The sequence below is a fragment of the Rhea pennata genome, chromosome 10, assembly GCF_028389875.1.
Source record: "Rhea pennata isolate bPtePen1 chromosome 10, bPtePen1.pri, whole genome shotgun sequence".
NCBI lineage: Eukaryota > Metazoa > Chordata > Aves > Rheiformes > Rheidae > Rhea > Rhea pennata.
Genome location: NC_084672.1, coordinates 3,166,638 through 3,192,405, shown reverse-complemented (window position 1 = coordinate 3,192,405; position 25,768 = coordinate 3,166,638). Strand labels below are relative to the sequence as shown.

Sequence of the window (25,768 nt, the reverse complement as noted above, 5' to 3'; positions counted from 1 at the left end):
CAAGTGGGTTTTGAATATCTCCAGAGAAGGAGTCTCCCCAATTTCTCTGGGCAATCTGTTCCAGTGCTCTGTCACTCTCACAGGAAAGAAGCTTTTCCTCATATTCATGTGGAACCTCCTGTGATTCAGGTTGGGTCCACTGCCTCCTGTCCTGCTGTTTGCCCTGAAAAGAGTCCGGCACCATCCCCTTGACACCCTCCCTAAAGGTATTTATACACATTGATAAGATCTCCTCTGAGTCTTCTCTTCCCCAGGCTGAAGAGGCCCAGCTCTCGCAGCCTTTCCTCCATAGGGCAGATGCTCCAGCCCTCTGATCTTCGTAGCCCTATGCTGGACTCTCTCCAGTAGCTCCATGTCTCTCTCGTACTGGGGAGCCCAGAACTGGACACAGTACTCCAGATGTGGCCTCCCCAGGGCTGAGCAGAGGGGCAGGATCATCTCCCTTGACCTGCTGGCAACACTCTTCCTAATGCACCCCAGGATTTCATTGGCCTTCTTGGCCACAAGGGCCCATTGCTGGCTCATGATTAACTTGTTCACCAGCACTCCCATATCCTTCTCTGCAGAAGGATAACCAAAGAATAGCTAAAGCACAACACATAGGAGTGGTAAGGCTTCAGGAAAGGTACCAGTTAGCCTACTGGCATCTGCAAGAAAATCTGAAGCCTTTTTTGGCAGAAATACAACAGCCTGAAAGTAGTTCTAGCCTTATAAAAGTCAAACATTTGGAGGATTTTGCCATCAAAGCAACTGAACTTCCCTCATCCTATAAGCTGAGGTGATAGCTTTCAGGAAGTGCTTTTTCAATGGAGAAATATGTTATCCCTTTCAAAGGGAAAAAGGGGGATCACCATATACTTAGAAGAAAAATTACAAGTGACACTTGATAAGGATGTAAGATTCACTTAAACAAAAACTCCATACATTTCTGCCTTTCATCAATATACACTGCTGTCTTACTGACTAGAAAGATCTTAAAACCTAGAAACAAGTTCTTGTTTGCTGGACCTTTCCTAATTACCACAGTGAAACTCAATCAATGAATGAATCTGGTTAAGTAAAAAATCTTGGGGCGGGGGGGGGGAGAGAGAAGGGAAAATCAAGTTGATATAGAAATCATAAACTGCTTAAAAGTCATGGAAAAAAAAGAAGATATTATTGGATCCAACTTTCCTTGAGTTAAAGCATCAACTTTGTCCCCCATAAGAAGCATAAGGATTCACCTATATTTGTAGGTGAGTAAAAGGTTCTGTTCCCAGGGTGAAAGTATTCATATGAACAAGTATCTGGTAAATTCTGCCTTTTTTTTTTTTTTTTTTTTTTTTTTTTTTTTTTTTTAAGTGTATACTGCTATTTCAGATTTAGTATTTTCCTTTTAAATGAATTCAGTTATGCAAGGGATTTCAGCACCCAAATCCAACTGCATCTAATTCCCAAACCTCTGATAATCACAGCTTCTTTTTCTGTTCAGAAACAGAATAATGAAGACATTTCTAGAGCACTACCTGAGTTGAAATTTACTCCATTAAAGAAGCATTTATTTATCTATCAGTGGGTTAGTTTTAAGCCTTGAGTTTTAACAGATATTCAAACAGCATATAAATTTAAAGATAAAAGCTTTTAGCGTATCGATTTAGTACTACGTGACAATAAATCATCCTGTACCTCCATAGCGTAGTTCTGAAACACACTGGTACTACTTGTACTGCAAGAAGATATCAACTCTGATTTGTCAGGTAAAGGGAATTTTGAAAGAGAACCTATTAACAGAAAACAAAAAGCAAAATATTAGTTACTTCAGAATATGCGTTTTTAGCAAACTAGTTTTCTGGTCAAACAAAGTGCAGTTATAAAAGGCATGATGGAAGATGCAGTAAGTCAGATATACTCAAACAGAAAGAAATGGAAAGGTAAGAGTGTGAGGCTGCCATCTGCCTAGCACCCAACAACAGCAACTAATGGAATTTACCCACATGGAATTTCCCTATGTTCAGCCTTCTCCTTTTACAGGGGTTGGTAGCTTGGAAACAAATTTTACTTAACTAATTCATACCCACACTTTGTCTCAATTAAAACTAAGGAAGGATAAAAGGTATTGCTTATAAAGCAATTGACAGTAATATTACATCCAGTAAAGAAGAAATCTAAGCCTTTCTCAAACCAACAAAGCCAAAAACATACTGCTGATTTACTAAGTGATAACTGAAGTTTCTAATAGCATGCTGATCTGTGAACTATGGTTAGACATACTCTTGTGAAACTACCAGGACACCCCTGAACCACTTGTCATTCTCCTCAAAGAGTGATCCCATGTGCACACTTAATCTCTTCTAAGGAGGAAGTAAAACAAGTTAACTTGCTAGCATGATCAAACTGTGAATTATGAAAGGACAATTTCTCAAATTGAAGTATCTCATTCAGATCAGTAAGTGGAATGCAAAAACATCTCTTACTGCACTGGTCAAATTGTTTTGATGAGCCATCATGTGAAACTGTACTTTCTAGGCTTGTCCTGCTGAGACCAATTCCCTTAACTTCTGATGTGGCACTCTCCTGAGGAGGAGAAGCGCTTTCAAAATCATTACAGACATCTTCATCAGTTAGAGAAGTAGATTCTGAGTCCAGGGCTCCAAGCGATGAAACACTTGCCCGGTCTGAATTTTGATCCTGAGATAAGAAAACATATTCCATTGAGAAAGGGAAGGAAAATAAAAATATTTCTGAAAATAAAAGGCAGGCTTCTTTGTCTCTAAGTTCAAGGCCCTGTAATTTCTCCATGTAAAATCATTCAGCTCAGATTTGTATTGAGAACCCATGTAAAACACTTGAGATTAGTTTCATTCAGAATTGAACAGCTACATCAGAATCTAAGGATTCTTATAATAAAGAGATCTAACCAAAAACTGAAACATTTTAAGCCCATTTAATTTTTTCCCACCATTGCTATAAAATTTAGTATTAGCAGCAGTAGGAACATATTAGCATAGGCAAGGTATCATTGACACTTCAGTCAGTTCTATTAGTCTCAGTTTTAAGTGCATTAAGACAATACAGTGGTAACAACAACAGCAAATGACATCTGTTAGCATTCCCGAGGTTTCTAAATGAGTTTTAGTTTGAACTAGTAGCAGGTATGAAAATTCTAACCAAATGACATCAGGAAATCTGCTTGCATTAATCACTAAAGTGAATTAAGTCTGATTTTTGTACTTTTTTTTTTGTAAAAGCTTAAAAACATTATCGTTCATTTTAATAGTTTCTTGGTTTCTTTTAAGCAAGGACAATGAAGAGGAGAATGTAGTGTGCAGTCTTCTCCTCCTTGTCAACACTCTAAAGCTTACTTAAGTTCTTCTGCTAAATGCACTCTGAAGTTGAGCTAGGCCAGAATTTCTAGAATCTGTGATTACTTAACAGTTTTGCTTTTTGTAGAAACACTGTTTCATTCAGAACAATAAAATCAGGGTCCTTGCAATTCAACCATGACTAGAACAACTTACTAAAGCAGAGAGTATACCTTATCATTCTAGTAAGGCATTCACCGCATAAGAATCAGTGTTTAAACATTTACAAAGTTCTTTCCTCAATTTACAGAAGCTAACTTTTGAAGTATTTGGAGTGTTTCCCCCTTTCCCCCCCCCCCCCCCAAGAAATAATGACGAAAACTTACCTTTGAAGATGCAGTATACATTGCAAATTTTGAGTACCATTTGCTAGCCTTCTCCGCAACCCCTTTTCCAGCAGAAAACATGCTGCTTTTAAGAACATCAAACTTCGGTGTTAACAGCGTATCTAAGTTGAACGATGGTGAAGACACTAGAGTTAATGCCCCAGTTGCATCCTGTGAGTGTTCCTTTGCTGGGCTGTTTGGAGAATAAGCTGGAGAGGACCAAAGCCTGTCTCTTGGTCTTTCTTCATTTTTGTTGTGATAACTCTTGGATTTGGTAAGACTGGATGGCCTTGGGGAGTTTGGGGGAAGGCTGGACCTCCTACAAGGTTGGGTTACTGTTGGACTCTTTTTATTAGCATTTCTGTCATCGTAAGGCTTTTGCAACTCAATGCTCGGGGCACGACTTGACAAGGGGCTGCTCATGTTGTTCATGTACATGACTATTTCTTCAGCTAAGTCTCGTCTCGCGGATGGAGTTGAAACACTTTTGTCATCATCATCCTCATCATCCTCTTTCTGCTGTTCTGTCTCAGCAACCATGAGGGACAGTGGATCAAATCCAGTTTCAACATCTATCTTTTCAATCGGCTTTACTGGAAAGCTGCTCTTTCGTTGCAGTCTTCTAGATTTTTCATTGGAGGATTTCACTGTTGCAGGTGTTTCAGATTCAGCATCCAAGTCTTCCAGATCAAAGATAACAGGAGACTCCATTTTATCTACAAAACTACAATCAAAAGCTGTATCTTCATCACTAGACTCTTTCTCCAGACTCTCTCTCTTCAAATCTAAAGAGGATGTTCTGATATTAAGAGTTTTTGGCCTTATGGTTTTCTGTAATGCACTAGATAAGATTTTGGCATCGGCTCCTAATTTTTCAACAATTTCTCCAGGGTTTGCTTCTTGATTTATTCTATTTATCATGAGGCCCATTAAGGCATCTCCACTCAGGTTACGGTTCCTACTTTCCCATGGTATCTGCCTTAAATCAGGTTCTACTGCACTTTTATGCCTCTTTCTTAAGGATTTACTTTTAATAGCTTCTGCTTCATTGGAATCCTCAAAAGATGATGTGAATAGCAATCTCACTGAACTCTCTGAAAAACAGATAAAACAAGGTACTTCATTTCTTGCTGGGCAAGAGAACTAAAGAAAAATACAAAATAATACAAGTCAGAGTTTACACCACTAAGAGATGAAACTCACTATGTACCATACCAGTGACTGAAAAGCTGGCTTGCCTATGGTCATAACTTTTAAAGTGTGGTGAGGTTCAAAAATAAACTCAGTATTACTTGTCCACTGAAGGGTCAGATGATAAAATACACGTAAAAGGGAGTCAAATCATGCTACCCAAGAATGTTTTGAAAGACACCATCAAGAAAAGTCTAGATGCAACTAGGTTCCTCTTTTGGAGGAATACTCCATTATTTGCTAGGGACAGCAAAGATATCCATGCAAATAGGAAAAAAAAAAAAAAAAAAAAAAAAAACACAAAAAAAAACCCACTTTTTTTTAAATTGGATAAATTTGAAATAGAGCCAAAAAGCTGCTTTGCCAGAACATGTAAATTCAGTTTGGAAGTATGAAATTTTGTTGTTTCATGTATAGCTGAAAATTTAACAGTAATCAGATATGACATTAATAAAGACTTGTGAAAACAGTTAAAGTTTCATTCCATTATAGTGGACAGAAATATCTTCTCTGTCCTGAAGGAATTTACCAGTAGCCAGTAGGATTTTGTTAGCAGATGGTAACCATAACCTAAAAAGGCAAGTAGAAAAAAAGTCTGGAAGTGCAGAATACTCACAGGGACATCTCCTTGACACAGTATACTCTGACTCTAACAAGACTCACTCCTAGAAAGTTGCCAAAATGAAAAGTATATAATGAAAAATATACAAAAAAAAAAAATCCATTCTCTCTTCCACTCACCAGTACTAACTTCTGTTACTGTATTATCAACAGTACCGTTGAGCCGCACTATACTAGAAGTTGGTTTGGCATTACTTGAGTTCTGGTAGTTCAGTTTAGGAAGGCAGTCACCACTTCCTTTTGTGCTCTCCGCTTCAGACACTGTATATATAAAAAGACACAAAGAGTTCTTTGGAATCAAGGCAGCTTAATCTCAATCTTCCATCACCTATTAGATACTTCTAGTAGACCTAGTAATAAATAGTACTAGTTACTAATCCACTAACAGCGACTTTACAAGAGAAACGAAGCAAGCCTGCTTCAGTATTTTTATACAATATGAAACGACAAATTCTATTGTTAGCTGACTACTCAAATCAGACAATTCCTCGTTTAAAGGAATTCAAGTAACGTTCTACTATTCTGAACATGTACTTAGAGGCACATTTCCAGTGCACACTTTTACCATGAAGAGCTCCAAACACATCTTAATTATAGCAAAAAATCAAAAACAGAACAAACCACCACCAACAAGCATTAAATAGAAATCACATTTCTGTGCCTCTGTCTCTAAAGATTTATTAAAACTAACTAATCTACCCGCCATATGTTCATATGACTGTGGATAATACTTGCACAGGAATTTTTAAGTAAACTGAAGGAAAGGTTTTAATACTGGAAGAAAGATAAAACTAGAGAAGTCGCATCTCCATGTTTTCTCATCTTTTGCAACACTCCAGCTCAACAAGGCCTAGTGAACTTAAAAGTAGTAGGGAAAAACATGCTGAAGTAACACAATTAAAAATTTAAATTATTATGACATTTTTTATTATGCTGAGTATTTTCAGTCAATGCACATGGGAGCCTGAAGTACTTGTATATTTTTAATACAAACTCTGATCTGCTACATGCTTGTACAGAGTCCAGGCTACTCAGTTGCAGTTAAAGGAATCATGAACAGCAGCTATAAAACCTGAGGTGTGTGTGGGAAAACAACAGCCACCACCACCAAAACAAAAAAACCCTGACCACACAAGTCAAAAGCCCTTCTCGTTCTTGATGCATCTCCAAGATTCACAGAGAATTCCAGAGAGTCAAGTAATTTAGACATGCTCTCGGAGGCCTGCAAAAACTCAATTGTTCTCTTCTTACTGGATTTGGAAAGAAAGACTTGTGAAAGAGGTGATTCTGTATATTAGATCTCTAAAGCAATTTTTAAGTGATAATTACAGCTTAATACTTTTGTCATTAAGATTTATAAGATTTATATAACCATCATCACTTATTTGAAAGGGAGAAGTGAAAAAGAACTAGTTTTAAAAACTAAATCACTAGACATCAAGTAAATTACTTCTAGAGAAAAGAACTTAAGGCATGGAAATAAACCGGCATTATCACACACATTCATTGTAGAAGAATAAACTGCCCCACTCAGCTCTACTGAAATTCCCACTTATCCACAGTGACCTAAATACTTGTATTAATGAGATACATACGAGAACTGGAATCACTCTCTCTCTTGTCCTCTTTTTGTTCTTGTATATCATGAAGACACATTTTCCCTTGCTTAGCTTCTTCTTTTAATGCATTATTGCCGAAGTCTGAAAGTCCCCCTATCATAACAGGATGCAATAGAAACAATTCTGTTGTACAGTATTTAACAGTATCATGCTGTTATAAATAGAATAGCCACAGTAATTGAAAGGCTTCTTTTGGAGTAATATTCCTATTAACAGGGAACATTTTACCACAAAAATGTAAGGGAAAAATCCTTTGGATTACACTTGCAATATAAACATTGAAATGATGCTTTATAGGATAAAATTAAAGGGATAATATTCAACATTTTTTCAATATTGTATTAAAGCACTGCTTGTTTTTGATTCTGTTGCCCTGTTTATTTGCTCAATCAAAACACCACATCCTTTTAAGAACTGAGAGGCATGTGAACACAATCTTTTTAGAATTGTATGTTTCTCTGAAATTTGAAGCATGTAATTCTCATGTTTCTAACTAGCAAGTAAAAAAATGCAATGCAGGAACAACACCATGAATTTATTCACAAAATAAGATTAAAATAAAAATAACCAACACCATCCAAGAAGAACTCTACGTGAAAATTCAGTTTTTAGTTCTCCTTCCAGGTTGTCCTAAATTATTGGCACCAAAATAAAGTAAATGAACAAAGCAAGTAAGAAAGTTTCTCTTCTCTGTAAACAGTAAGCGAGCAGTTCAGGTCACACATACTCCATGCCCTTTATCCAAGTCAACGTGAAGTCTCCAGCATTCTTTAGGAGGTTAACTCATGTAATTTGGGAGATAGCAGTAAGCACCAGTCCTGGAGGGTGTAACATGGCCTATCATCATCATCTCCTTTTCCCTAAAGATGCTGCACTGAATGTCTCCAGAGAGGGGAAAAACCCCATGCTGCTAATTCAAAGTTAATAAAGGTGTTCTGGAATTTATAGAGCAGTTTTTGGCATAGCCTAAATAGACAGAATGCATTCTAGTTATGTTTTCATATAAAGAAATCCTTAAAAAAAATGAAAAAAATAAAGTCAGAAGCAAATTCTATTAATTATATAGGTGATAGTTACTCCCTAAAGGACTAATTTTACTTTCTTAGTTTACTTAATCTGAGTTGTGACTAGTATTACCAAGCTCTTCTATAGTGCTTTGCACAAACAGGTCTTAAAAGTGGTTCTAGGTGGTCAGCTTCATTAAGAAGAGACAGAAATAATGTAAGTTTGCTCAAGGTCACTCAGGAGGCCACTGATAGAGTCAGAAGGACGACTGCAGTCTCCTGAGAGTCTAGGTGAATTACCTTAGCCATAAGGCCATCATATTTATTCAGTATGTCAGAGCAAAGACTTATTAGTACATATTTGTACAATAAAATCTAGAGCTTTGCCAAGGTTAACTACAACTAAACATATTACTAGCTATTCTGCTGTACTTTAAAATACTAGATAGCAATTACTGCCATTCCTAAGACTGGATACCACATGAACTAGGACAAAAGTCACATGGATTTCAGGTTCATATTTTGTTGCCATGTAGATCTGATATAATGAATAAATAGCACACCATTTGGGATTTAAAGACAAAAGAAAAATCTGTTTTTATAAAAAGATACGTGAAAGTGTTTTAAAAAAAAGTTTTTATCAGAAAACTATGTGAAATATAATTAGCTTACCAATACGACAATAAGAAAACACATGTGAATACTCTACCAGAAGGGGCTGTATGTGCTGTGCTTGCAGGTAGTTTTTTCAAGGCTCTTTTAAACTGTGCTATTCCTAAAACAACATTTCTTATTTTCATCCATAGGAAATAGCCACCTCGATTGCTTGAAGGCCAGGTACTTTCCAAAACGGCCTATTTTGGAAATATCAAAGTCAAATGAAGTCACCACAAAAAACAGTCATGAGTGAATCACTAAATTCAATTCAAATTTGATATCATGCTGAAATTATAAAGTAGACTTCTAACCCTACGAAAAAAGGGACATTAACTATTCTAACTTGTGTTTCTTAGCATTAGTAGAAATGACAGAATTAATCCAAATTGCTCCCTCTTATTTTTTTGGTTGTTTATATTTGCCTAGATAAAGATGCATTGTTTTTTTTTTTCTTTTACAAAATATTTACCTTATTGTAATAGCCATAGGTAATGGCATTAGGGTCAACACCAGCTTTCTGCATTTCGAAAAGAACTCTCACAGCCAGTACAGGCTGACCATACTGTCCACATAGTTGCATGAGCACTCGGTAGCATACCTAGAAATACACACTTTTAGTATTTTGATTCTTTACTCAAACATATACTTCATTCAACAACAACAAAAAAAATGCAGTCTGTTTCCGGAATTTGAGACTTGCTCTTTTACCTCATCAGGAGGATCTATTTTTTTGGTATGCATTTTCTGTAGCACATCATATGCAGTTCTCAGAGCCCTGACTTTTGAATGGCATACTTTGACATATGCAGGAAGACAGATAAACCAAAGACCATAGCAGTGACGCAACAAACACCTGGACCACAGTTGAGGTATGGACGAGTACTTCTTAGCAATTTTATGTGCAGATTTGATTTCCTATAAAGAAAGATAACGACAATTTATGTAAACTTACATTATATAAACCTTCTACATGTTTTGAATTGAACATGTATCATCAGACCTATACAAGCCAGAACACTAACAAAAATGACATTCCTTGAAGCAGTAGAGAGAATGAAAGCAGGGCCTGGGATACGAAAAGCTGCTGCTGCTGCACAATTTCACCCTCCTAAGTTTCAAGAAATATAAGTTATGTTTATTACTTTTCATTTGCATTTTTTGCAAAATACACAAGAAAGTCAGAGGCCCTCTTACAGCCCTCAAAAGTGAAAAGCAATCAAAAAGCAGTTGTAGAAGCCCAACAATTTATGCTCACAAAAAAAGAGCATGAAGACACTAAAGCTACAGAGACAGCACAGCAAGTGACAATCTATGCCCAGGGACCCTGCACAATACAGTGCAAAAAGCACAGGTAAATATCCGAAGAAAAATGAGCATAGCTACTCTATATTCACTTGCTCAGTGATGAATGGTTAGTTACATCATAGCCACTGCCAGCAAGTCTTGATAGATTAATATAAAACGAAGGCAGCAATCTGTTGCTTTTCAAAACATCTCACACTGTAAGAATACTTGCAAGTACCTGTTTAGTTCTTCTAAACATCGGTGATGGGCTGTTGGGACTACTGGCTTTTGAAGACAGTTTGTTATTTGGTGTTGTCAGAAATACTTCAGGTCGCTCAAACAAATCTAGCTTTAGAACTGGGAACCCGTTGTAGCTGTAAAAGAAACGTGTCATTTAACCCCTATAAGGCAACTCCAAAGAAAACGTGGCATATAATTGCAAGTAAAATCAATTGCACTAGAACCTACAAAGAAAATAAAAACAACTTTAAAGAAACTGTTGTTTATTAGACACTCTGCATGATTTCATAAGCACAAGTTTGCATAAATGAATCTCTTAACCTGTTACTTCAGCGTAACCAACATATATTCTTAACTATTTTTGCTTTAATAGAATTTCTTTTAATTAAATGCATCAAATGCATTGGTATTGGTTCTAAGTTAATCCAAAAATATCTGTGTAGATTAGTCTCTAGCGAGCATCACATGACACAGGTTCATGGTAAGAAAAAAAAAAATCAATACAAACAATATCAAGTTATCCAAAAGATTAAATTGTTTTAAAATGTTTCTCATAGTTAATGAAAACAGTCTCATTAGACATAATTGTTAAACTAGTAACACCAGTCTTCCCTGATTCTGAGATGCACTAGCTCCTTCAAAACAGGAAGCATCTGCAGCTTGTATCATTATCACAGTAATAGCAGTAACAGGCCAGCAGACTGGGTCCATTAATTTCAATTTTAACTTAAAAAAAAAAAAAGTCAACAGCTAGCACAATGTTCTGTGAATATACAGCTGGCTTTATTAGGTGTTTTTGATTCTGTATATGTATATATCTACAAACACACACACAAACATTAAAACTTTAGAAGAGCTGACACCAGGCATTTTTACATACAGGTTTTTAACTTAAGCAAAATAAAGGTACAGAAAAAACATGTACGTCATGGCTATTACAAGAATCTAGAAACTGCAAAAGGGCAGCAATTATGATTTTGGTTGGTGTCCTACTGTTTCCTGAAACTACCTGTATTGAAGAGGGTGTTCTTCACCATTTGGCAGATGAGGGATCTCAGGTGGTGTTATGAAAACTGTATGCTCACTCTTGTAAGACTCATCCAGCTCTATAAGTCGTGTTTCCCCAGTTTTATCCATATCTACCTGGAAAAGTTATGTTAAAAAGAAAAGTAGTTATTAGTGTTAGTAGATATTAGTAGATATTTTCTGTTGTTACAACTGTATGGTCTAGCAGGGCAAAGGATGCAGGAGCATCAGAGGATTGCATTTTAAAAGCAGGGATGCCTTGCAAAGTTAAAACAAGAAATATTTTATCATTTTTGTAAACTTTACTCAGAAATGACAATCACTTTAATTTAAATGATGTACTTAAATTTCCTATTTGCTGGTATATGGAGGCTAATCTTTCTGAATAAAAACATTTCTAGAAATTTGTTTTCAAAATGTAGCACTAAGGTCAATTGTGTTTATTAATATAAAAAAAGGACAGCTGTGATCTTTTTCCCTCCATTTCAACCATTGGAAACAGTAAACTTTATCCAATTATCCGATGCATTGAGAATCTGCAGACAACACTTTTGCAGAGATTACAGAAATACACACACATTCAATAAAACAACACAACAAAAGCACGTGACCTATCTAACAAGGGAAAGTCATCTGAAAGGTGTGGGTGAGGGGCAACTCTTACAATTTTCTCCTCTTTCAGATAACTCGATAGCTGCGTGTGAAATACAGCAAATTCTAGTGGTCCTGTGCTCACGGCTAGGGCAGAAATTCAGTTCAGTGACAGTATCGTTTCAAGCTGCCTTCATTATCATTAAGCATAAACTAAGACTACAGTTATTTTCTTCAGAAAGTGGAAACCAGAAGATTGTAAGGCAATCTGGACTTAGATATTTGCTTTATCAGCCTGCTGTTGTTGAGAGAAAGGCCAGGTAGATAAATGACAGCAATGCTACCTTGAGGAAAAAGTGCTTTGCAAAATTATGGGCTGGAGAGCACTTCCAAGGAAGATTTTCTGAAAGGTTTTCAGAGTGGCCACAGTTTAAAGGCTGTTGCAGAGACATGCTCCAAGGCTCCAGACAAATCTCTGTCAAACCGTAAGATCAGGTGGGAAAAGCTAACAATTTCCTTGAAAGCATTTCCTGCGCTGCTTCTGCTTGCAGCATGAGGCACCTCTCCAATTTTAAGAGCCAGTACCATAAGAAATCCCAGTCTCCTTCCTAGCATACTGAAAACAATTTTTATTCATGTATTTATAGACCCAGTGTTCAGCTCAGATACTGTTACAGTTTCATTTTTCAGCATTGTTTAAATGGTCATCTTGCTCTCTTCTGGCAAAGTGACAATTACTGTCTTCCTGCTCTAATAACTGGATTATCAATAGAGAAAAGTGTACATTGTCGCATTCACAACTGAAGTTCTGTGGAAGTTCCAGGTCCTTTTTTCTCAAGTGCTTCACAATGCACTAGTTGAGCTTGTCATTTGTTCTATAGTGAGATATCACCCAAGCTGTTCCAAAGAAACTCTTTACAGGGGTTGTTTTGTAAACCAGATCTCCAAAATGACCAAGAATAAACCTAATTCTTAAGGGGAAAAAGAACAGAGAAGTGGGGAAAGAAGAGAAAAGGATAAAGAAGATGACTAATAACAGCTGCTTATATGTTAAAGCTAAGAGAAGCATATTAAGATTAAATGCATTTTAAATGGAAAAGTGCTGATCAGAAGAGATCAAAATGCCAAGCAAACTATCATACAAGCCTTCTGCATGGGCAGCAGTCACAAGTTACATGGTGGACCTAGAGACACCACCTTCCAGGAAGGCAGAGCATGATTACTCGCTGTGAAGAGACTAATGAGTGAAGGGACATGAAAACCAAACCGGAAGCTTCCAGCAGCAACTAGACTTGGTTTTAGCTGTGAAAAGCCCTCAAGCTTAGAGGGTGGTAAAAACAGAACAACGCTATTTTGGTCAGCATCTAAAATAGATTGTGGGTAACACCGTAGGACAAACAATGAAATTGCAGTCAGACATTTGATTACTACTCATTAGAACTCTTTTGAAATTGGTATATCAGATATAGCAACTGGTCTAACTCAAGACTAGGGTTAAACTCCCACCATCAGCTCCCCAGAATCATGAACTCATTCAAACACAAGTCAACTAAAACCTTCAGTGACTAGAAGTCTACCTTTGAAAAAAACTAATCCAAAAAATGTTTTTTTCTTCCACCAAATAGTCCTCTGATGAAAAGGAAACCAAGCTAGAGCCAAGTAGTACATTATTTGAATGAAACAAAAATGAGCAGCCTGTGGAATCCAGGAATGCTTGTTCTTCATGCCTTAAAGCTTAGCATCAGAAGATTCATGTACAAAAAGAAGCATCTTCCACAGTTCTCTCCCCCTAGTGATGTGGAAGCGTATCAAGCAGTTTCAGTAGAATTCTTAAGCATTTATAATTTGATAAACATAGAGAGGTGCTCTTAATTATGCACTTTACTGCATGAGACAGATGGAAAGTATTAGCAGATTTAATCAGCCAAGTAACAAGAACATATGCCTCCTGAAAAGTAGAAATAAATGAAACTATTTGGTAATTTAGGTCCTTCTGAGAAGGTAAAAAGCCCACAGTTACAAATTTCAGTACTAAAATGTATTGAAATCAATGGCTTAAATAAGGTTGAGAATTTCTGAATTCGTAGAAAAAATGGAAACTTGCGAGAGAATTAAGCCATGTCTCTCAGCAGACAAAATGAATAATCAATTAAGAATTTCTACAGCTGCTGTCTAGGATAAAACAACATGCAGGAGAGATTTCAACTTAAAGTATTCTTAAAAGCTATTTGAGGCATGTCTTAGATTATATTTTCCAGATAACTAATAACTAAGAATTTGTCTCAACCCAGCAGCTTATAACTATCCTTAAGAAAGTGTTCTAGCATCATTCAATCCATGACATCACATGCATACCCTTCCAGGTACTGGTTCACCTAAGAAACCAGAGTATTGGAATCTTCCAAATTAAATCACATGCATAGATTTCTTCATCAAGGCAGAGCATCTTGTCTAAAACTCTAGTTCTTATGACATTCCTTGTCATATTTTAGTACTTTGACTTTTTATGTTGCTCTACAAACACTATCAGGAAAAAGAAATCAGGGAAAAAAAAAAGAAAAGAAAGATGAAGTAAACGTAGTCCAAAGAACTCCCACATGAGAATCCACATCCTCATGTCAATGAAATCCTAGCTTCATAAGTAATTCCAAACCCATGGCAAATCCTAAACGTGTAATAATTTCAGTATCTCAGCTTCCCCACATTTAGCAGTGGCATAGAAGTGCCCCCTTAAAACTGATATAAATCCTCGTATCAGAGAAATAGAAGTTAAAGAAGTACAAATATGTTTTGCAAGATCTATTCTCATAGCATTGTCATGAGCATTTTTATATTGGAAAGAAACTGCCCATAGCATCAACTAGCAAAATAACTGCATTAGAACAAATGAGTCTCTGCTTCAGTGGCATGACCTGATACTTAACCTTCTAGAAAAGGTGAAAGCCCTGAACAGATGCAGAGATTATGTGCAGTCTTCACAGTGCCCAACTTAAGTATCACTTAAAAAAAACAACAACAAAAAAAACGAAAATCCCCCCCTACTGTTTCAGTTCCCCAGCGAAATATCTTTCTGGCAAAATTTCAATGTCCTCAAATCATTCCATAAAATGAAACATCACAGAAAATTTGGTACTTATTCAGTTGCCACATTCTGAATAAAAGCCTTACTAAGCATTAAGCATACACATAACTCGCAATGCAAGGACAACTAAGTATTGCTTAGTAGTGTGTAGCCACTGGAGTATATCCCTGTCTACAAGACTTCCCATTTTTTTAAACATGAATTGGCATATAACGAAGTGCTATATGCTAAATATTTTTTACTGAACTGTAAATACAATGAGGCAGATGTCTTACAGAACTGTTAGTAATTAAATCAATTTACAACCCACAGATACTTGCAACTGATGCTTTACCACTGTGAAGCACCTTTTCAAAAACTACTACTAATAAAATACTGAAGCTAGCTAAAGCTATAAAGAGCATTACATAACATTAGACCATGCTTTTATATTTATGCCAAACTTAAAGCTAATTGCTTTCGTATTTGTTTTCAAAATATCTACTTATTTTAGCTCTCCTACATTTTACTGCCTGTAAATAAGGATTTTAGTAGTCTTCAGTGCTAATTCCTGTGGAACGAACAGCAGGTGACCTACTTTACAGGAAATCCTAGACAACAGATGCATTACTTAAACATCAGTGTCCAAGAATAGAATGTTCCAGGTAACTAGTATGATGAAAAGTAGGTCTAGAATTTCTTACTAAATTCATAAAAACTTCTTTCATGTTACAGTACAACCAGTGATATAAGACTATGGATTTCAGTTTAGTTATTCTAAAAAAAAAAGAAAAAAACAAAAAACCAAAAAAACCCCACCAACCCAGAACTAATACAAAACAGAATTTGTCAGCCAGCCTCAAACAGTTTTGTAGATCCTCTTTGGAAATATCATGAGTTTTAGAAAGTTCATTGCTTGACCTAACCCTGTAACATGGTTTAAAAAAAAAAAAAAAAAAAAAAAAAAAACAAAAAAAAAAAAAAGCTCCTGACAACGCTCAATACTTTACTAATTTGGACCTTCCATGTAAGTATCTTCAAATTTTTAAAAATCTCAGAGGTAAGTACTTCCACAAAATACTTTCAACTATAAGTCTACTTTGAACTGGGAAATCCAGTATTCTAGATTTAACTATGACCTACTGCTGTGAGCTCCAGCCAGCAGTCTACTTAGAAGTTCTAAGCTTATTTAATGAAAAACACCATTCGTGATCATGCACCACTTCCACTCGCGTTGTTGTATAATCCTTGACGACTGCCTTTCCTTCCAATTACAGGAGGGAAAACAGCATGGTGACAGACCGCAAAGTATACTGTTACTGCAACACAGGAAAATGATGGCAGATTAAAATCACTCAGAAAAAGAAGCATCAGCTTAGGCAAAGGTTGTACCGGACACATCAAAAGGAATCTTGCTAACTTAAGAGAATGCATCCAATCCATATCCAACATTTGATAGCAAAATCACTAGAAAATACACTTATCCAAGAGAATAACGTAAATGCTGTATTGAAAGGATTTACAATGGCAAATACAGCATCAATGAAAAAAGAATTGATAAAAAAAATCATGTTTTAATTATTTGCTTCCAAGTATAATTCTGCAACTTAGAAAGTCATTCAAAAGCCATTAACAGAAAGAATTGGACAGTACATTGTCAAAAAAAAATCAAGTAAATTCCTATTTATAACAATTAAGATGTAACAAGATTGAATTTTATCAGTTAGTGTACTGCTCATCATACCCAGTCCTAACTGCTGCATAAAATATTACACATTCTACAGAAACAAATGCTTGTAATTCTATCTGTAATTCTGCACTAAAGAACCTTGAACTTGCTTCTTTAGAGTCATAGATTCATAGAATCACTAAGGGTGGAAGGGACCTCTGGAGATCACCTAGTCCAACCTCCATCCTCAGCAGGGTCACCTAGAGCATGTTAGACAGGGTTGCATCCAGGTGGGCCTTGAATATCTCCAGAGAAGGAGACTCTACAACCTCTCTGGGCAACCTGGTCCAGTGCTCCGTCACTCTCACAGTGAAGAAATTCCCCCTCACATTCAGGCAGAACTTCGTATGCTTCAACTTCTGCCCATTGCCTCTTGTCCTGTTACACGGGACAACTGAAAAGAATTTGTCCCCGTCCCAGTAATACACTTCTTGCTATGCACTAGTATTTCAAAAGCTTACAGGTAAGTAGTTTTGATTCATTCTTGCAGTATTATATTTAAAATGTCAAGAATGCAGGCTTCTTTTTAGTTTCTGCTTCAACAAGAAAAGAAAGTAGAAGGGTCCAGTCATTAGAAAAAGAAAGGAAGTGAAAGAAGCATAAGGTTGTCCCGCAAATATGCTCTGCTGTGGACTATATTAAAGCAATGGCATAAGTGAAAAACACATACGGAACATACATACTTTATCTACACAGTCATCAAAAAATGCAAGGCTTGCATCCTTATCACTGACAAAAGAACATTCTTCAATGAAGCGAATGAACATTTGAGTTTTGGTCATCAGCGTGTAGAACTTCTGGTGTGAACGATCTCGACTTTTGAGGAAACCTGTAAAATGAAATAAAAAAGCATTTAAGAATGCCTAAACCAAAAAGCCAGCACAGATTCTGATACGCAATAATCTTTTCAGCATCTTTGTCCAGTACTATTGAATTTTTTTCTGCATTTACCTTTCTACCATCATTCACCACACTAATGTGGCAAATGCTTTTGTTCTTTATTTAGGAGAGAATCTGAAATAGTAAATCAATATACACAGAAAAAGATTATGACTGTTTACCTTGTAGTTCAAAGAGAGAACTTGCATCTGTGGCCGTTTCAGAAGGTGCCTCTGTTATTGGCCTGAGATAAGACCTGTAACCCTTTAGTATTGAGGCCATGAAACACAGAAATGCTTCCTGGATCTCCAAATCTAACAGATGCAACTTCTTCCCAGAATTAAAGTCATAGTCATTCATTGTTAATTCCATTAATGCATCTTCTCTTGGTCTTTGTTGCACTGTCAATAACAGAAGTGTTATAATGTTTCACATTTTTTCAGTATTGACAAAAATAATTATCTTTATTCTACTAATTTGTTAATTGCCAAGCTCTGTTAAGTTCTGCAACAGATTAAAATAAGCTATAAAATTAAATCATAAGTACAAGGAACTCAGCTTGATATTACACATTGCATTTATCTCTGCACAAAAAGCAAACTACATTTACCTTTTACAACTGTGTGTACACACACCTGTGTGCACACATACATACATTATATACACATGGAAGTATTCTCTATCCCCAAAGGCCCAACGTGACCTCTAATTGCTGAACTAAAAGATTTTTCTTTTTTGTAGGAAACATTATTATGCTTTGTATAGTGGGAGACATAATATATTTATCTGTTAATTGAAGCAGAGACTATCCCAATGTCTGTCTTATTCTGTACTTCCGCACTCACATTCTGCAAGTTGTTGATATAAATTACTTAAAGTGTTCATCAGATTTTTGCAAGGTTTCTTTGGCAAGATTTTCCATGCAACAGTTTTCTTATCTCCAATTCTGCAAGAACAAGAAAAAAAAAAAAAGTACATAGGACTGTGTCCAGATTTTTCTACCCCGCCAGAAAAAAGTGAAGCCTTGATTAACTACATGGACATTTGGTCACAGTCATCTAAATAAGCCCCATATTTCTGGATAAGTACGCAGCCACACTCATTAGCACTGAAATAAATTCAATTAACTCATAAAAAAGATGGATAATAATATTAAGCACCTGCTATTATTCAGACAACGACCAAAGACAATACTTTCAAAGTTAAAATTAAAATAGGATGGAAATAACCAGAATGCTGCTGCAACTCAGAAAAACACTTGATATGGTAACTGCTTTGTATGTAGTGCAGATTGATCTGGACTTAAATATATTGCTATCATAATGAAAAACATTACACAGTTCTCTGTCAACCGAGGGAACACCAGCAAGCCTCAAGACCATCAGTCACAAAATGGTAAAAATTGTAACTACGTCTGATACTTTTGCTAATAAGTTTCCATATAATGCAGTAGAATTAATTTGTTCTAAGGAAAACATGTAAGAAACTACCTAAAAGCAGTATCAATACAGAAATAGCTGGAAACAGGAAGTTTTATTAATGAATATAAAGCTAATTAAATAAGTAACAAAAGAAATGCTAAAAAAAATGATGTTCCTCTTAACCAAAGTGCCAAAACCAAACCTCAAGTTGTCATAGTCCAGTTTGAACTAGTTGCCAACAACTTTAGAATTGCTCTACAAATCTAGTATCTACATAAACTCCTTAATAAAAAATTTCTATTTACAAATACTCAATGCACAAAATCAATCTCTAAATCCATATGGAATTACTGAAACAAATGAACCCATAAAAATAAGAAAGTTTAGAGAGGGAAAAAAAAATGAATGCCTTAAGTTTTTAAACAGAATGATGCTAAAAAACTGCTGCCAACAGAAGTATGATACTAAAAATAGGCCAAAGACTTTGAGAATACAAAAGTATATTAAGTATATACTACTTGAGTATATTAAACATTATGCTGAAATATAAATCTAATTAGTTTTGAATTTTTTTTAATCTTGGCGTTCAAAATCTTATTTAACTGTTTTTTATATCACATCATCACAACAGAATAAACAATAGTTTTGAATATTGTAAGAACATTGACTTGGAAACATCTCTTCACAGAATCACAGAACAGGAAGTGCTGGAATGGGCCTCTGGAGATTGTCTGGTCCAACCCCTGCTAAAGCAGGTTCAGCTAGAGCAGGATGCCCAGGACCAGTTGTGTGTTGAGTATCTCCAAGGATGGAGACTCCACAATATCCATGGGCAACCTGTTCCAGGGTGCAACCACCCTCGCAGTTAAAAATTGTTTTCTTATGTTTGAATGGAATTTCCTGTGTTGCAGTTTGCACACATTACATCTCATCCCAATTCAAGACATGGAACAGTTGATCTGTAAGTTTGTGGTTTTCATTCCAATCTTTTCTTCGGGTAAAATTACTGAGGAAAAAAGCTACATTTATATTTTCCTTGTGTTGCCAAACTCCTGTAATTGGCTGTTGATACCGTACCTCAGTGGGTTTAATAATGTTTGCTGCTATCCCTTGCTAGCCTGTTTGATACTGGTAACTAGTAGTACATAAAAATGCAATGCTTCATACAGTTCTGAAGGAGACATACTATATTGCTATTATTTTGGTTTGCAAATGATGGAACGATTCCAAGTTTTATTTGAGACTCCTTCACGAAAGCTTATGTCTCTAACTTAGCATTCTTGTCCATGTATGAAGTATAATTTCACTGTTCACATTTTTGAATAGATCCCCACATGAAGCCACAATAATTTCTTCAACACTACAAAAACTGATCAGCGAACTAACAAAAAGTGACATTATGGCTAATCCAGGAAACATGCTAATTTGTACAGTAAGTTTTTAAAATAAAGCAATAGAAGGCAACACTACTCAATGAAGATTGTAACTCCACTCCACAGTGTCGGACTGAAAAATAAAAGAGCTATTTTTTCCAGCATCCTCATTTCAAAAGAGAAGATATAATATAAAGTTCAGTTGTTTAAAAAAGTTTAGAGGTTAAACAGCAACAGAAAAAGCTTGACCAAAAGGCTGTTTTGCCTTTGAAAATAGGAAAAAAAAAAAGCTCAATAGAATCATTAATAAATACTTACTGAGAAATTGTATTGGTATCTAGGTCAACACAGCTAACATCTGGTGGAGGGTCATAGAGATCAAAGTATCTTGAATCAATTCCCACTATGAAAGGGCATGGTGCACTTAAAACATCTGCCAGTGCCAAGGGACAGAGAGGAATGTATGGGCAGGGCCAGTGGAAAGGAAATATCATCTTTGAAAATACACAGATTAAAAAAATAGGTTAAACATGAATAAAGATATAGACTTACATATAAAAAACATTTACTCCACTTTAAAAATTACTTAACATGGCAGGTAACAGAGTAGTAATACTGAAATCCTAGAGGCTGATTATTAAATAAAGGAAGTTGCATTTATTTCTCTAAATTTCAGTTCAAGTTGTAGAAACAATGCTATTCAGTATAGTAGATTGTATACACTAGAGGCAGCCAAAGAATGCTTTGAGAGAATGACAGAAATAATATACATCTAAAATGCCTTTACAGAACAGGATACAGTTCTACATGGGAAATTCAGGAACTTGTCTTCAGTGCACTGTGATGACCAGACAACACGCTTATTTACAGTATTTACGCACAAAGAACCAATGACACAGTTAATTTTTCCCTGCTCTCTTCATGCACTACACAGAGAAGCATTATTATTAGAGATCTTTACTTTTTAGCCTTGTTTTTAAGTTATCTTCTAGCCCAACAGCACTACTTCTAGTTTTAGATTTTATCCGATAAAATTCACTCCCCCCTACCCCCACTTACAACTATATTATTAAGAGACCATTACTTACAGAGACTAACGCCTCTGTCACACTTGTAAGGACAGAAGGTCGCAACGAGTGGATGAGAATTTTATGTTCCGTCACAGCAAACACAAGTAGAGTTACTGCATTTTCAGGTCCTAGATTCTGAAGCAGTGTAGAAAACCTGCCCCCACTGTTACAGGATAAACATAAATGAGTAACAAGGGAGCAGAAAAAACATTCTATAACAAAATAGAAAACAAGGCATAGGATTTTATGAACACTGCACATGCCTTTCAAGAATGACTGCAAGGCAGACATCTTAGCACATTTCACTGTTAAGTAAAGAATGATTAATTCCCAGCCTTAACTGTGATTCCTTGAGATCGTTCAGTCAGTCTATTTTGAGACCATTTGCGTATACATATACACATACACGTTTTTTTTTTAAGCACCAATTTCTAGTGGGGTTGCATTCGTGTTGTTCCTTTTACTGTTCTCACGCACACAGACATTAAAGCTAAGATAGCCACAGAACTCCTTAAAATTACCCAGCAATTCAAAAGCTGCGCTATCCAAGGAGCCTGGGTACCAACTCCTAGCAAAGTGGATCCAGCAATCTACATTTTGCTTTTAGAACCACCATGATTAGCTCAAAGAACACAAATAATGTAATTAAATATGTCTTTGTCAGGGTACAGGTGCAATCACATAATATATCTGAAAATAAAATTTAACTACGAAATAAACCAGACAAGGAAGTTTAATTCGCACAATTACAATTCAAGACATCATATATTTTCAGCAATTTAAGTCAGAGTACATTTCACAATTAAGGAGAATATACTTCTACTTGCCTCAGTGGAAGAGGTGATGACACAGGTTGGCTAAGAATCAGGTTATCGTGTGGAGACAGCTAAAAAAAAGATTTTCAAATATATTCTTTTGATTCTGAACTTGTAAATATTTATCAGAAACCACAAAAAATAGCAAAGAACATGTAAAGACAAAATTAAAACTAAATTGAATCTTATACAGCCCAGGTATATAGCACTACAAAAATGAAGCATAGCATTACATGGTACTTACATTTTAATAACAACTAGGCAAAGTAAACCCTTTCTTAGTTGGAATGAATACACTACATACTCATAAAACTGAATTTAAACTAGCTAATACTGCAAAAAAATTCTAATATACTAACTTCTGAAAATGAAGCTTTCTGTATTTTCAGAGAAGTGAGACTCTTCAGTTCATGCACAGCTTCTCAGGAATTTATTTTTTAATTTTAGATTTAGGGGAAGAGGGGTATAGAGGAAATGCATGAAGGAGAAAAATAGCAGACTGTAAAGTAACATTTTCTTCAGAAGACAAGAGAATTAGACTTAGCTGGTAAAACCTGCTCAGCTCAGCTTTGATAGACTCCTTGAAATTTCCATTAATTGAAGATCTAGATTAAGATCTTATTAATGCATGTTTCTTCCTTGCAATGATTTGACATCAAGAGAAATCACTCATACATTCAACATGAATAGGAGTCTAATGAGTACAAAGGTGCAGATATGCAATCAATTTATCGCAGTTCAGCTGACACATTTTCAGCCCACAGTAAATCCAAGGTAACAAGATATAGGTTAGCTTAATCGTCTTTGCTAACTCAAGTGGTCATGCATTTTCTATCCATAATGTATAAGCATATACGCAAGCAATAACAGTAATTTACTAAGTCACAGGAACTTGGACAACCACACTGCAAGCTCAGACATCCTTTAGTAATTGTTTATTTTTGCATATGTTTCTCCTTGGATCCCACTGCAGGTAAGTGGACAACACAAGTCAGAAACATGAGATGAACTAGCAACACAAATGCTGAAGCACCAAGTTACCTAATGCTGTGCCTAGACAGGCACAACAGTCATAATGTTAACAAGAGTCCACTGCAATGGAATGTTACATTCCTGCATATTTCATACACCAGAATTTAACTGGTATATGCTTCATTTAGCTTCAACAACAAGACAGTCGTATCACTTTATGAATTAGATTTGTCCTCAGTGAGTCACCTTGTGACATCTACAACCATCAGCTTGTTCAGTGAAAGAATTCCAAGAACCCGTTTTCTCAGCCTGAGGTAACCTTCGTAAACTACTCCTGTAGTAGGCATTAGCCTGATGTCCTACAACTTGTATTCCAGCAAAAGCAAATAAACACAATCAGGTATCTGTTCACAGTACATGTCTCCCTTAAGCAGATGAGCCACCCACTGCCCTCGTTCTTCAGATGAGGACATGCGTTACAGGAGGTGCTCCTGAAGTCAGCAGCCTGTGAATATATCATTAGAACAGAAACATCTGTACTATAAGGTGTAGGACAGCAAGAATGGAGTCTAGCAGATTTCAGACCAGAAACAACCTAACAAATGACGACAGCTGGAAACGAGCAATCAGAAACACTCCTGAAAGTTTAAGAGTTTCAAATAAATTATAGTAAATTAGACACATAACATGCTCTGTCTCACTTGTGACAGACGCTAAGAAGGATCGATGAATGGGTCACACATCTAGACAGACATGGCATACATGCAGTTCCTAATACAGATCAAGTCTCATGTGTAGAAAGCACACTTCCAAAAAATCTACAGTGACACACAGAAGAATCTGCTATACTAATTACTTAGTAGAAAGATCTTTTTTAACCAAGTTTGAAAACTACCACAGTTTTAAAAATAATGAGAAATTACAATTGCCTCAATAAAATAGAATCCTTAAAGCTTCTAATTTTCAAAGAGATAAAGGTTTCCTCACATTATTTTTGGAAAAAATATCTCAGGTGAAAATCACCTGTGTTTTTGTTCAGTGCAATATCAAACACTAATAACTCAGAAGTCCCCTGAGGCAGCCTTAAGGAAGTATTTATTTCACAGAATCATAAAATCAGTAAGGTTGGAAGGGACCTCTGGAGATCACCTAGTCCAACCTCCATCCTCAGCAGGATCCCCTAGAGCATGGTAGACAGGGTTGCATCCAGGCGGGCCTTGAATATCTCCAGAGAAGGAGACTCCACAACCTCTCTGGGCAACCTGTTCCAGTGCTCCGTCACTCTCACAGGGAAGAAATTCCCCCGCACGTTCAGGAGGAACTTCCTGTGCTTCAATTTCTGCCCATTGCCTCCTGTCCTGTCACCTGGGACAACTGAAAAGAGTTTGTCCCTGTCCCCGTGACACCCTCCCTTCAGGTACTTGTACACATTGATCAGATCCCCCCTCAGGCTTCTCTTCCCCAGGCTGAAGAGGCCCAGCTCTCGCAGCCGTTCCTCACAGGGCAGATGCTCCAGCCCTCTGATCATCTTCATAGCCCTCCGCTGGACTCTCTCCAGTAGCACTATGTCTCTCTTGTAGTGGGGAGCCCAGAACTGGACACAGTACTCGAGATGAGGCCTCACCAGGGCTGAGGAGAGGGGCAGGATCACCTCCCTCCACCTGCTGGCAACAGTCTTCCCACTGCACCCCAGAAGATCATTGGTTTTCTTGGCCACAAGGGCACATTGCTGGCTCATGGTCAGCTTGTCATCCACCAGCACTCCCAGGTCCTTCTCTGCAGAGCTGCTCTCCAGCAGGTCAGCCCCCAGCTTGTACTGGTGCCTAGGGTTAGTTTTCCCCAGGTGCAGGGCTCTGCACTTGACCTTGTTGAACCTCATGAGGTTCCTCTCTGCCCAGCTCTCCAGCCTGTCCAGGTCTCTCTGAACGGCAGCACAGCCCTCAGGGGTGTCAGCCACTCCTCCCAGCTTGGTAGCATCAGCAATTTATTTGTAGACCTCAACAGTCACTGCTGACCTTAAAAGCTGTGTATCAATCACTTGTACTAATTATCAATTAGTACAGCTGTACTACTAGCTGTATAACTTGACACATAATAGCTTTCTGAAAGTAATCTTTTATTATACAGTGTCATATAGACTTATAATTTCACTTTATTCACCTAAGGTGCTCAGACTATTCCAGAATATACACCAATATATATTTTGATAGTTTTCTAAACATTCAGACTAAAACGTCAAATATTTTTCTCTAAATTCACTTATACTTCTGTATCAATTTGTGTTTAGTCTCTAGCATATATATTTTGTTGAAGGTGAATACACAGAAAAACTAGGATTCACACAGTGGGTTTTGAATTGAGCTTTAAAATCGTTACAGAAGTGACAAGTGTCAGATACATTTTCAGTATAAATGTTATCCAAATCTTTTTCAGTAATGGCAAAAATCATTCACTTACTAGACTTCCAAATGCCTAAGAAGAATCTTATTAATATTTAATACACAGTATAAAGACATAACCCAATATTTTATTTACTCTGAAAGACTTC

The 25,768-nt window shown here is 36.5% G+C and overlaps 1 protein-coding gene across 4 annotated transcripts in view; it reads right to left on the bottom strand.

Annotated features, from left to right (window-relative positions):
- DENND4A (DENN domain containing 4A) overlaps window positions 1-25,768 on the bottom strand; it is a 57,444-nt gene that overhangs the window by 9,783 nt on the left and 21,893 nt on the right. For 3 of the 4 annotated variants that reach the window (XM_062584116.1, XM_062584114.1, XM_062584117.1), the window contains 16 exons: window positions 22,261-22,319; window positions 21,452-21,596; window positions 20,682-20,857; window positions 18,415-18,515; window positions 17,752-17,970; window positions 17,374-17,519; window positions 11,293-11,426; window positions 10,282-10,417; window positions 9,468-9,674; window positions 9,229-9,357; window positions 8,812-8,956; window positions 7,075-7,191; window positions 5,600-5,740; window positions 3,668-4,761; window positions 2,454-2,667; window positions 1,666-1,760 (listed from right to left, as the gene is read on the bottom strand). In XM_062584116.1, coding sequence (XP_062440100.1) covers window positions 1,666-1,760; window positions 2,454-2,667; window positions 3,668-4,761; window positions 5,600-5,740; window positions 7,075-7,191; window positions 8,812-8,956; window positions 9,229-9,357; window positions 9,468-9,674; window positions 10,282-10,417; window positions 11,293-11,426; window positions 17,374-17,519; window positions 17,752-17,970; window positions 18,415-18,515; window positions 20,682-20,857; window positions 21,452-21,596; window positions 22,261-22,319 — 3,258 coding nt within the window. The remainder of the gene's footprint in view (window positions 1-1,665; window positions 1,761-2,453; window positions 2,668-3,667; window positions 4,762-5,599; window positions 5,741-7,074; window positions 7,192-8,811; window positions 8,957-9,228; window positions 9,358-9,467; window positions 9,675-10,281; window positions 10,418-11,292; window positions 11,427-17,373; window positions 17,520-17,751; window positions 17,971-18,414; window positions 18,516-20,681; window positions 20,858-21,451; window positions 21,597-22,260; window positions 22,320-25,768) is intronic. The other variant, XM_062584115.1, reaches the window with a different exon arrangement.